This window comes from Carassius gibelio, chromosome B3, assembly GCF_023724105.1.
Source record: "Carassius gibelio isolate Cgi1373 ecotype wild population from Czech Republic chromosome B3, carGib1.2-hapl.c, whole genome shotgun sequence".
Lineage (NCBI taxonomy): Eukaryota > Metazoa > Chordata > Actinopteri > Cypriniformes > Cyprinidae > Carassius > Carassius gibelio.
Window position 1 is genome coordinate 12,642,029 of NC_068398.1, and position 13,759 is coordinate 12,655,787.

The window sequence follows — 13,759 nt, forward strand, 5'->3', positions numbered from 1 at the left end:
CTATTTTGACCTTCGACCTCTATTTTATAATTATGACTTTTTATCTCATAACTGACTCTTAGAATTTTGACTTTATTTCTCTTATCTTTTTTCAATTTATTTTAAGTTGACACATTTTCTTTAACCCTAAAACACAATGGCCATATTTAAGATCTACCAAAGCATTGACATCCTTGTCAGTGCACCTCTGCTTTTTTAATTACATACTTTCTTAGAACTAAAAAAGAAGAAGTCTGGGGGTGGATGGAAGGAAAAGAGAGAGAAAAAAAATCGTGTAGGGTCTTAAAAAGTCTTAACAGCTTGAATTAAAAAATCATGTTTGCGTGTCAAAATTTACCGAGCTGCCTATCTAGGTGGGACTCTAGGGCATTCTTGAGTGCCGAAAGTGCGCGGTCTGGATAGTCAGCACTGTGTGTTTGGAACCTGCTGGGATGGGAGGGCACAACGGCTCTCAGACTCCACACACACTTCCTGCTCTCGCTCAGCTCCATCATCAGGGAAGGCAGTCCGCGGGAGAGCAGAGGAGGGATGGCGGAGAAGAGCCCTGACCCGAGCGGCTCGAGCGCCCGCAAGTGTCCCGCTCTTTCTCCCGGAGAGAGACTGCAGCCGTCTGCAAGAGGCTCGTCCAAATGGGTTCGTCTGAACGTCGGCGGCACGTACTTTCTCACGACGACACAAACGCTGTGCAGAGACCCGAAGTCTTTCCTGTACCGTCTGTGCCAGGCCGACCCCGACCTCGACTCCGACAAGGTGTTTACACCGCTAGCATGACAACATACATTAACCGACACCTCGCGTATCTGGGCTTTAAACAGCTCGGTTAACCTGGAAAAACTCAAAATGACGGGTCTGTAGTGTTTCATCTCGTTATATCGGTGTATTTTAATATTGTAGCTAGACGGCTAGCTGGTGAAGTCACAGTGAATGGAGCTCCGCTGACTAGCTTAGCCTAACGTGAACTGATAACACTTGATGTAGCTTGTCCGCCAAATAAAGTCAGAGCTAGTTAAATGTGTATATTTTTTAAATGGCATTAGATCGTCTGAGCCTTTGATGTTGCAATATGAGAACACCTCGTTTATTATTATTATTTTTTTTATTAGTAACGTTAAACGCTTGCAAGCTACGTTAACGTTACGTGTAAAGTGCTAACTGTATAAATGAATACTAACGTTAGTGGTGGTCTCGCTAAACCAAAAGTATTACAAACTACTAATGCTTGTCCAAACTAACTTTATATATTATTAAGATCACTAGGCTTTGTTAGTAACCGTCTGTCCGTCTAGAAACTAACTTAAGTGACTAGCTATTATCTGATTAATAAACTCTTTACATGTTGGTAACTCTTCAGAAGACTCCGATTAAAAGCATTAATTAATAGGAACTAATAATAATCAATACCTTTACAGCATTTATTGTACATTTATGTGTACAATTGTATATTTTCACATTTGCTAACAATTCATAATAATGTATGTATGACAATTAACAAGATTATTAAACGCTTATCGGTAAATTAGTAGTTCATTATATCAGACACATTGTCTTTTGCTATCTTATGTGTAGTATTACCAAAATATGAAGTATTAATACTACTGTTTATCTGAATTAACCAAGGATATATGAACTATTGTGTTAGAATTGTGTTCTAAACCAATTCAACTATTTTACTAATGCTCATCAGATTACAAAATATGAACTGTATTAATATTAATTATCCTAGTAAACCGTAACATATTTTTGCTAGACTTTCCTTTTTTTTTTTTTTTTTTTTAATTGCCAGCAAAAAAAAAAAGGAAACTAAATAATGACATGAATAACCAAATGACATGAATAACTCTTTTAATACTTAAAACACGCTATACTTGAGAGGCAGAATAGAATTGGCAACTAAATAAACTGGTTTAATTAGTGCTAATCATTTTTAAGTGCACAGATTTTTATTATTTATCATGCCAAACAAGCATATTGTTCTTTTTAACAAATCGTCTAGTTTCTTCTTTGTGACAGAAGAAGAAATAGGTTCGCCTGGATGCTTTTAAACTTTTAAAGGTCAGTATGCATCATTTATTAAGGCAACGTCTGTTTAAAGCCGCTGCAAAGACGAAGCCAAAAATATTTCTTACAGGTTAAGAAGGTTTCATCACAAAACAGAAATTGCGTTTCATTTGCCAGTTGCTTTTGTCTGAGTGAACAAAGCTGACTTTTCCGACCTCAGTATTGATCCGTGGTAATGATGTTGTGCTAGAGATGGATCAGCGTCCCTATGGGCTCTGCAGCATGTTTGTTAAATGCCAGCCACACCTTGTCTTCACAGACACTCTTCAGTACTGATACTGATTTAAACAAAAGTTCTGGTGAGCTGCTGACTCATTTAAGCCTGATTTAATAATCCACATTTGAATAAATTATGCTTATTATGCTTAAAATATTTGGAGAAGATGTACTAACAATGCTCTTTCATCAACCAGGATGAAACAGGTGCTTATTTGATAGACCGCGACCCCACTTATTTTGGTCCGGTGCTCAACTATCTGAGACACGGGAAGCTGGTGTTGAACCGAGGCCTAGCAGAGGAAGGTATGATGGGAATGCCATCAAGAGCTTTAAAATCTGTCTTGACATGGTGTTAGATTTCTCATCGGCAGCTAAATTCAGTTGAAACTTGTTTGTTACATGTTCTTGACATGAAGCTGTTTTTGTGTATGATATGTGGTTTTTGATTCAATATTTCATCTGTTTCATCCGTCAGGCGTGCTGGAAGAGGCCGAATTCTACAATATCACTTCACTGATTAAAATGGTCAAAGACAAAATCAGGGAGAGGGATTGTAAGACGGCTCAGGTACGTCACATTGGGAGCTTGAATGAGATATTGATTGATTTTGTTATGCTACTTTACATATCTAACAAGATTTTAAATATATTATTGTAATTATTGTTTCTTGACATGAGAGAAAGACACAGTCTTTGCTGCAATAAATTGCTATTTGCACTAAACAGGTGAATTTTGCCCCGATATTTTCAGAGATATTTTATAGAATAATAATTGAGTGAAACCCTAGTTTTAACATAAAATTTACATACAACCTATTTTTCGAATTTCATGAAACCGACGGGTTTTCCCAGATCACATCACATATATTAAAGACTTTATATATTAAACCGATTATTAACACATTTGTTCTGGTCATGTTTCATAAATGAGGCCCACTGATTTCAAACATGTTAATCAGTCAGAAAAAAATGTAACTTTCTTTAAGCGTTCAAAAGAAGACCTTTCTTTTACATGAGTACATCTTATATGCTTTTCGTGTGTCTTCAGCTCCCTGTGAAGCACGTCTACAGAGTCCTGCAGTGTCAGGAGGAGGAACTGACACAGATGGTCTCCACCATGTCAGATGGCTGGAAGTTTGAACAGGTGATTAAAGGATTACTCTCTTGTTTCAGCTTTTTAGGAAAACCGTATAATTTTATTTGGGGATGCACAATATACCGGTACAATATTGGTTACTGGTTGATATTATTCATTTTAATTAAATATACTATAGATTAAATATACTACAGTAAGGTCCATAGTCTCAGCCTCAGACGTCATGCCCACGGACCGTTGACTAAATGTCTGATGCATACGGCACACAAAAGTGGAAACACTTCAGGAGTTTCGAAGTCGTCATCAGATTGGTAGAATTCTACAGGATTTCTGGGAGATGTGTGTGTCGCATTCTTTTACGTTCCGCCTGGAAACAAAGATGACGTGCCGCCAAACCCCCTCCCTAAAGAAGAAAGCCATCATGTTTACAACTGTGATGTCAAGCGCTTATCAGGATCGACTAAACGTTGGATTTTCAAAAGTATGTGAAATATTTAAAGTTCCCGGCATAGGATCTTTAAAATGTATCAGTTGTTGCAGCTTAGTTGTGCATATATAAGTAATCATTTATTTTAGTAAGTTAGTGAACAATGTACAATAGCTTGCAGCTTCTAGTATGGACTGACTCCAGCTGTTGTGGTAATCAATTGTGATAATACAAAGCTACGAGAATACTTTTCGTGCGCAAAGAAAACAAAAATAATGACTTAATTCCACAATTTGTCTCCTTCACATCACCTTATAACACCACTTTGTAGAGTATCACATTTGTAAACAAGTTGTTTACACTTTGATCTGAATGTAAACAATATATCTGTGGTAATCAATTGTGTCTGTTATAGACGGGGTGTAACAACTTACATTAATATGCTGTTCTTTAAATATAATGGTTTGGATGTCTGGGATGATCTAAAGCCAGTGTTTTAAATGAGTGCTTCTGCTGCTTTCAGTGGTTAGAAGTTAACTTACGGATTCAAATGTAGGGATGCTAATTTTACTACGGTTACACCAGTTTGCAAAACAATTTGTGTTCAGTGTGCTATGTGCTTTCTCTTAAAACGTGAACTAAATCAGCTCAGGTTTATATGCACTGACAGCCATCCATTGAAAATTCAAAGCAAAATCTGTCGCGAATAGAAAGTTTGCTGTCTTCCTGTGGTGTGGAGGTGGTATTAGTCAATCTATGAACCATGTGGTACAGGAGGGGTTTCCCCGGCACAGTGAGTGAGGGGTGTGTGTGCACTCCTGACCTGCTTTTGGCTCGTCTTGATGTGTTGCCTTATGTGGGCAGCAGTAAGTGACAGAATGCCAGGCATTCCTTGTAAATGTACCTTTTAAAAACACTGTGCGTAGAAATTGCATTAGATACAGTGTTGGGTTGTTGTTTTCATCAACATTAGATGTTACCATTGATCATAAGTTGATTATTAGCCTTGATGCTGGCATGGCATTAAAAAGTGAATAAATAATAAGCTAAATGTTTGCTTTGACCTTAATGTGTTCTTAATTCACAATTTAAAGGGAAATGAAAATTCATTAATTACTCATGTCATTCCAAACCTGAAAGACCTGAAAGACCATCTTAAGATCACAAATTAAAATATTTTTGATGCATCTGACCCTCTCATAGACAGCAAGGATCCTGTCACGATCAAGGCTCAAAAATGTAACATCAGTATAATACAAAGCTACGAGAATACTTTTTGTGCGCAAAGAAAACAAAAAATAATGACTTAATTCCACAATTTGTCTCCTTCACATCACCTTATAGCACCACTTTGTAGAGTATCACATTCGTAGACAAGTTGATTACACTTTGATCTGAACGTAAACAATATATCTGCGAACATTGCATATGTTGTTTACGTATGTGATCCTCTACGTAATGGCGCGATAGTGTGTGAAATCCGGTGTGAAAAAAAGTGTATATTATGTTTGTATAGTGAGAAATTATATTTGCTTTGATAAATGTGATGTTGTCATGAGAGTGCAGTCTGAAATGTTTCGTTTTGAGATCAATATCATTTAAGGGAATCTAGGAGCAGTGGAAGATTTTCTTATTGGAAGTTTGCTTTTATTTGACTAGCATGCTAAATAGTGTTTGCTTTTATTTTTGCATATACATGCTCATGTGGTGGAAGGTTAAGGCACAGAAACCATGTGAAGCTTTTACGCTTGAGGCGTTTGAGGGACGAGCTATAATTTGTGGTGCGGTGGGGTTAGGTGCTCAAATGAGTTCATCTGTAGTGAAGCATCTAGGGGAGCGTCTGGTGGCTCAATCTGAACGCTCACTAGAAAATGAAGAGTTAGGCCCTGTTCCAAAAGGCACCTCTAAACCCTTGCAGTCTTCCTCGGAGTCCGCACTTTCATGACATAATGGTGCTTTGACTGTTGGGTAGAAGTCGCATAAAGGCAGCAAAAGAGAGTGCTTGTGAGTAGTTCGAAAATCGATTGCACAATCGATCGGACCAACCAAAAAAAGTTTTGAAAATAGGGAATCGATTTTAACCAAATATGTACACTATTCAATTTAAAATAATTAAACAATTAAAAAATATAGATGTAACAAAACTCATAAACAAGCAGAAAAATAAAATAAAGAAATCCAAAAGTGCAGTATGCGTTGCGAAAGCTAGATATAAAATACCAGCAATTTTACGCGCCTATAAGACCCAGTGACGTCGAAAGCGACCTTTCTGAGTTCACACCAAACGCGAATAGAGCGTCTGGCACGAATGGTTTCAATGTTAAGTCAGGGTTAAGACGCGTTTACATGCGTATTGAGGTCTCGCGGCGCGGTAGACGTGAATTCGCCTCATTGCCGTTTGTTATTCTGCGCGAAACTTCATGTCATAAGAAATATTGCTGACTTGTACGTTTCCAGCACTCTCTTTACGTTCATCCGTTATTTGACGTTGAAAAAGGAAACTTTTTTTTTTAGGCATGGAAAATCAATTTTACAGTCGATTCAATGAACATTTATGTCTTAAAAATCGAAAATGATTTTTTCACAAAAGTGACAACCCTAGTGAGTACCCTTTTAAACGCTAAAAAGAAGAATAGGACACCCTACGGTCTTACGGATTTAACGGACACCGCTGCGCGTGGCGGCCATTGTAAGTCCACAAGTGCACATGAAGTGTTCCATTTGGGACAGGGCCCCAAAAGCATCAGTGCTCGAGTAGAGTCAATGATGGCTGTCCTGAGATGCTGATGCTCCTGTTCAGGGTCTAAACAAAAGATTGATTGTGAATAATTTGAATTTTCTTTACATGCGCATATATATATATATATATATATATATATATATATATATATATATATATATATATATATGCATCATAGGATGCTTTACATGTGCTCTTTTACACACTATCACCACCAACAACAATATATCACTAGGAAGTGTATTTTGTATTTACATCTTATGTAGTCAAATGGGTTCACTATGGAAATGCTGTTGTCATGGGTTTTTCTTCCTTTCTCCCACCAGTTGGTCAGTATCGGCTCTTCGTACAACTACGGAAATGAGGATCAAGCAGAGTTCCTTTGCGTGGTCTCCAAGGAGCTGCACAATCAGTCATACGGCACAAACAGCGAGCCCAGTGAAAAGGCCAAGGTGAGGCTGACAGAACCCTTTCATAGTCTCTGGTGCGCTCTTCCCTCGTGCCTGGACAGAAATAGTCACTTATGCACATATCGTAAGAAAATATCTCCCAGCTCTGCTCTTCGGTTGGTCACATGCTATAACAGTACTGAAAGAGCTGATTAACCAGATCAAATGTGTTCATGCCTGAGTGTTTTGTTTCCATGCATGCCGTGCACACTGAGGATGTGGATATAGATTTTTATTTGATTTCTTGGTGAGGCATCATTTACATTTCACTTAAGCTGATAATTAGGTCTCTGCTGAATGCTGAAGGCAGTGGCGCTCTCTGAATCTCTGTTACTAATGCTCAGTTTGACGCATGCTGTCTGCCTGTACTCGTGCCTATTAGAAAGCCCTACAATTATATCCTCAGCTCACCTAGTCTGCTTTCTGATCCCAGATAATGATGGAAAACCTGCTCAATATTTAATGCTTCCCCTTCAGATGCTGCAGCATCAAGGTCCGCTTCTGAAAATCATCTATGGCTTCAATTGGCTCTGTTTCAGTAGTTTTGTGATAGTGTAATGCTGTATCAGGTCAACAGTGGTTATGCAAAGTAATAAACATTTTGGGAGGTTTCACCAAGCCATTGTCGTACGCTTCCTGTGAGGGCTACACAGTCGCTCGTAAAAATAAGCAAAGGCCTCACGTTTAGGGCTTGGTGATTATGGGGAACATTTTCAGGTTTTTAAAGAGGTTTAGTCTACTTTTTGATATTTATTTGCTCTGCAATGCCTTAATGTTAAATTAACTTTTTCGATCAAACTGCCATTAGCCAAAAATGTTTACAGCAATAAGCAAAACACCGTAGTAAAAAAACAATCAAGGCTTCTTTTCCACACCGTTTCTTACAATATAGAGATTTAATTTAATTCAATATATTCTAAGACGTGTTTTTTTTTCTTCTTTTATTATTAAATCTTTACAACAATGTACTTTTTGTAATGATGCAAATAAACCTAAAACAAAGATATTTGATCCTTCATTACCATTCACACACACACACACACACACACACACATATATATATATATATTTTTTTTTTTAATCAAACATTTTAATTAACTATAATATTCAGTTTGTATTGAATATTTTTAATTTGGGTTTATGTTAACTAAAACATTCAAATCATCTGAAACCATTTTTAATTTAGTTTTGTTTAACTTGATCTACTATAATCACTATAAAAAAATGAATAAAAGCTATATAGATATAAAAAAAAATCATGTACATTTCTAAAACTTGAACTTGAATTTAAATTAAAACAATATAAAAATGAATTTGAAAATCAATATAAATTATAATGGTATCATGGCACTTGAGAGATTTTGTATTTATATACATTTTATTATATTTTATTTAAGTGTTTGTTTACTATTTAAATGAATGTTTTTTTAAGATTTATATTTTTAAACCTATATATATATACACATACATTATGGAGGTGTTTCCATCAACATTTAAGTGAAATCACTGTTGAACTGATTCACAGAAATGAGCTGTCCCTTATTTCTGTGAATAATTCTAAATCATATACTGAATAGTTAATGCCTTTCCCTGTTTTACTTAGACATGCTCACTTTCATCATCCAACCCATCTATTAACAGTGGTTCCTCTCCTGCAGATTCTTCAAGAACAAGGCTCTCGAATGTGAAACGGCTGTTTTAACGCTCTGGTCCTGCAGTTGCCAGGCAGAACGACACGCACCATATCACACAGAGAGAGAATTGTCAAGCGGAATGACAACCTATTTGGAATGGATGTTCTGTTTTTTTTAGATTCATCGACACTTGTTTGTGCCTGCACAGTTAAACCAGACTGTTGTTTCTTGACATCGACAGATCTTTCCGAATTGTTTGGTTTGAAAGGTAGGAATATGCATGTCATTAGTAAGCTGAGCAAAAAGGGCCTCGATCACGCCTGGTCCAATCATGTTTACTCAGGGTCTCTTACTGTTTATCATGTCATTTGAGAAAAAGAAAAAAAATCTTAAAACTGTATATTATGCCAGAAAGTTAAACCTCGTTGTTTAAAATTATCATTAAGAGAGTGGAGTTTTAAAAAAAAAAAAGTAAAAAGTATTTTTTTGATTGAGATTACATTATTGAGGTGGATTGTGTGTAACACTGACAGGTGAGGGACAGTGGATTTTTACAGCAAGGGTTTTTGTTTCAGCGTGTTTGTAAGAACAGATGGGATTATGAATTTTTTTTGACTCGTATAGTGTTAGTTTTTATACCAGAAGGGTGAAAGCCCATCCGTAACAGTTTGCCTCAAAGTTACCTCACGTTTTGGGAGGTTTTACTGCTGCTGCCTTGAGTTGGTTAAAAACAGAACAGAACAGAAAAAGTTTGTCTTCCTCCCCACATTCATTCTACTTGGACTTCGGATAAACTGGAACAATTTTTTTACGCTGTTGACTTTGTGACAGAGCTAGATTTGGTTTAATTGGAGAATTACGGCGAAGCCACGAAGGCATTCGGTCTGATTCGTTTTGGCAATACCGTTTCGAACAAGGCTTTACTTCCATGACGGCGACTGTTAATTAGTGGTGTTGTAGGGCTTATTTTGTTGACACTTTGGTAAGAGATGGAGACAGAACGGGCACTTCTAGAAGAGAGAGAAAAATTCACATCTACACAGTTTAACACTGCAGTTCTTCATTTGCTTCAGCTTTTTGAAACTAGATTCCAAATATACATAATCCTGTAGTTTATTTAAAAACATTTTGACAATGTTGCCTTTAATAAACCTACACAAGATCAGAATTTACCGAATTTTAGTCAGGGAAGTAACGCATCACTTTGCTAGGCTTCAAGCATATCTATTTGACATCCTGTATATAGACTAAAGAGCATCATATTCAGTGCATGTTATTTTTCCTAATCCTCGCACACACACACACACACACACACACAAAGGGCTTTTACTAGTGGAATACAAGCTATAATTTTTTGCAGAGATTCATCCGATCTCTTAATATTGCCTGATCGAGGCGAAGTTTACAATGCTAGTGTTTTCTAAACAATAATACCACACGTTTACTTACCTTGACTATGTGACATCACATTCTAGTTTGGTTTCAAGACCTGTATGTTTACATATCCTCTCTGTTAGCTAGTTGATAAGGTCAACCTTGTGTCTTAGCAGCTAGAGAGGAGGTTTGGATTCGTATGGGTGGAGTGTTAAGTTGCTTGCTCAGTGAGTGAAACGGCTCCATCGTCCAGGCCGTGACACTGGAGAGTGATGGTCATCACTGTGTAGGGCACTGCAGCCCTTAAACTTGTTTTTTCATGTCCTGCCTCCAAGTTCCTGGTGGATAAAGTAGGATGCGCACACTGATGCACCGATCTCACTTCTCCTTTATGTCTGCTGGACTTTCTCAGCCACGGTCTGCATTTCACTTGCCTGTTTACTTAAACTTGTTTCTGATGGGCCCTGGTGAGTTCGTTTTTTATTTTCTGAGGGTGGCATCTCACCTCAGATTTGTTTTTCTCTCTCCATTTAAAGCGTGCAATCTGCAAAATGTATTTTGAAAACGGGCAAAAGTAGACTGAATTGGCTTTTGCTCCACTTTGTCACTGCTGTTCCTATACTTATTATTACCCTATAACATGTTTTTGTATTTGTATTTTTTTATGCTTACAATTTGTGTATTCACATAGTATATTATATATGTAATTGCAAGTTACGACTGGGGAAAATGTATATGATGGTAATGCTAGAACCTGGTCAAACTAAATAAACACTTTTGAATTCTGAAACATTTCTTCTGTGTGTTTTTATTTATTTATTAATATACTGATATTCATCCTTTCTGCATTTTTCTTTATCCCGGCTTGAATGCAAAGAAATGTTCAAGTGTCTTTAGCTGTAGTGACACAACTAGCACAGCAGAGGGCATTTGTGGGTATTGGAACAATAAGCAGCCAAGCATTTTAATCTGTAAACCGTTTTAAATTACCGCTTAAAACTTTGGCATAATAAAGATGTTTTTGAAAAAAAGTATCTTATTCTCACCAAGGCAGAATTTATTTGATCAAAAACACAGTAAAACAAAGTATATTTAAAAAAGTAATTAATTATTTTCTAATTGTTTTTCAAAATGTTTAGTAAATTGTCCTTAAATTTATTGAGCAAAATAAACTTTCTGAGATTAAATATTTAGATTAGCCTCTTTTTCATAGGTGTCTTGGCCTTATTATTCTAATATGCTGATTATTATTCAACCCTATTGAATTTTCTTTTTTTTTTTTTTTTATCCGAAACCTTTGAATTTGTATCGTGGTTTCAACAACAACAAAAGTCTCCATAGATGATTATAATAAATATGTCTTAATCAGCATATTAGAATGATTTCTGATCCATCATGTGACACTGAAGACTGGAGTAATGATGCTGAAAATTCAGCTTTGCATCACAGGAAGAAATTACATTATACAATATATTAAAATAGAAATCTAATTTTATTGCAATAATATTTCACAATTATACTGTTTTTACTGTATACATCAAATATATTTCATATACGTGTGTGTGTGAGAGAGAGAGAGAGAGAGAGAGAGATAATGTTGGGAATCTGAATATTTACATTATAAATATTTTTGCTAATTCTTGAATGTATGCACATGGCAAAGAAAATGTTATTAAACTTATTAAATTCTAGTTTGTAGTGTCTTTTTCTATGTTTTTGACTGCACAAATCATTCTGCTCATGCACATCCAGGGAGCTTGTAGCAGGTGCACTTGTGCAATTTCCCATGATATTTCAACAAGCTGCGACACGCTTGTCTGCCTTTGTGTATGTGTCTCTGCTTAACTGGGTGCGTGCTCTATTCAGCAGTGTGGGAATGCACTGTCCTTCTGATGAGTTACTGCACTTTGACTCTTAGCAACAAGCCAGCCAATCCCTCCATACAACCTGCACCAAGCTCAGATTTCTATTGGCCAAAATGTTAGAGAAGGAATAGATTTGTTGGGGAGCTAAGCATTAGAGAAGTTGCCCAAACAGGACAGCCCGGTTGCATCTTAGGCTGATTCAAAGCCAGGTATGTAAGGAAAACCAAGCTTTTGTTGGTAAAGAAAGCTCTCCCTCGTGAGATCGCATTCTGAATGCGCTTACATATGTCATATATCTTTTTTTATGTTTAGTCATTTATCTCATGTTGTTCACATGATAAACGACTTGCCTTTGAAATAAAGGAGTCATTTTCTGCTTCTGATCTGGGATGGCGTACATTACACGGTGCTTTGAGAATCCACAGAATTATCACAATCCACAGGGAAAAAAGCAATGACGATATAAATGAACAGTCATTAAAGGTCATGCATTTTTAATATGTGGCCTATATTGAGCATCCCAGCTATTCTTTATGGGCATGCAGAAGAGAAGGGTTTTGTGTGGAGATGGAGTGTAATGGAGGATGGATGGGCTGCAGGGGAAGAGCAGAGAGCTTTCTGCCAGATTGAGATGCTGCTCTCATGTTACACCAGACCTCAGTCAAACGACCTTGAATGTGTAACAACTGGATCAGCTGTGGAGGCAGGCCAGGAGCAATGCCTGATGGGTCACACTTGGTACTCTATGTTGGTACTACATGTATTTGTACTAGAGATTCAAGAATTAAATAATTTAAAAAAAAAAGTATATAAATATTTAAATAAATCGTATCGACATCAATCATATTACAGATAGATAGATAGACAAACAATAGTGTTAAAGTCTTGAGACGCTGTGTTTTTCAAAGGCTTGCTTCCAAACATTCAGTTTGCCATTAATTTTAATAATCCAGTGAGATTTTTGTCTGACAACAGCCATTGCTGCACACTGAGATCTGATCTCTTCACTATCAGTCTGTCAGGAATGACGTGAACAGACCAAACTGAGAAAGATTCAATCCAGAAGAGCTCCCAAGACACTTCAAGAAACCTGCCTGCAATGCTCCCTGAAAAACTCTACGCACGTGCACTGAGGACAAAAACTGCTTTAAACACAAAGGATGCTCAAACTAAATGTTGATATAATTTAGTTAATTGATACAAATTTTTTGAAAGAATCCTCACTTTACAGCATTTTTACATAAGTAGAACTTTTCACTTTGCAGCTACAGTATACTGTATTTTTTGGCATAATTTTTTTAGGCATTTATTTATAATTAAATAAAGAAAAAATAAATATGAAATTATCTCTGTAAATACTCTATGTGGTAAATATACTATGCAAATCCACTAAGTACAGTAGGACACTTCCCAAAGCATAAAAGTCAGTTGGGTTAAAATCCTGTTTGACAAGGTTTTTAAATGAATCCAGAACAGGTTTGTGTCTAATGTAACCGCCTCAGTGTCTTCAGATTTCAGATCCTCTCACAAGGATAACACATACAGTCTTCACATTAAGAGTCCCAGTCCGTTCACTGTCTTTGCTGCAAAGCAAAAATAATATTTGAAGGAAAATTTGTTAAATTTAAAATCTTTCTCACAAATTTTCTTAATGATTGCCCTTCTCAGAATGGATAAAAGTTTTCCTTTAAATTAACATTTAAATTGAATCGCCTTTAATTATGTCACGATTTACTTAGCTAATAATAATAATAATAGCTAATGTAATTAAGGATAATACAAATTAATAACATTAATGAAAGGAACTTATTTCATGTTTAAGGGCTACTTGAGCTTACTGGGGGACTGTGGAGATAAAAAGTAAGTAAACTGATTTAAAACACTTTTATGTCGTGCAC

The 13,759-nt window shown here is 36.4% G+C and overlaps 1 protein-coding gene across 1 annotated transcript; it reads left to right on the forward strand.

Annotated features, from left to right (window-relative positions):
• Positions 1-366: 366 nt before the first annotated feature.
• LOC127953256 (BTB/POZ domain-containing protein KCTD5) lies at positions 367-10,786 on the forward strand. The gene is made up of 6 exons (XM_052552267.1): positions 367-750; positions 2,472-2,580; positions 2,753-2,844; positions 3,325-3,420; positions 6,866-6,991; positions 8,647-10,786. The coding sequence occupies exons 1-6, from the start codon at positions 529-531 to the stop codon at positions 8,674-8,676; spliced, it is 675 nt and encodes a 224-aa protein (XP_052408227.1). The 5' UTR covers positions 367-528; the 3' UTR covers positions 8,677-10,786.
• The last annotated feature ends 2,973 nt before the right edge of the window (positions 10,787-13,759 follow it).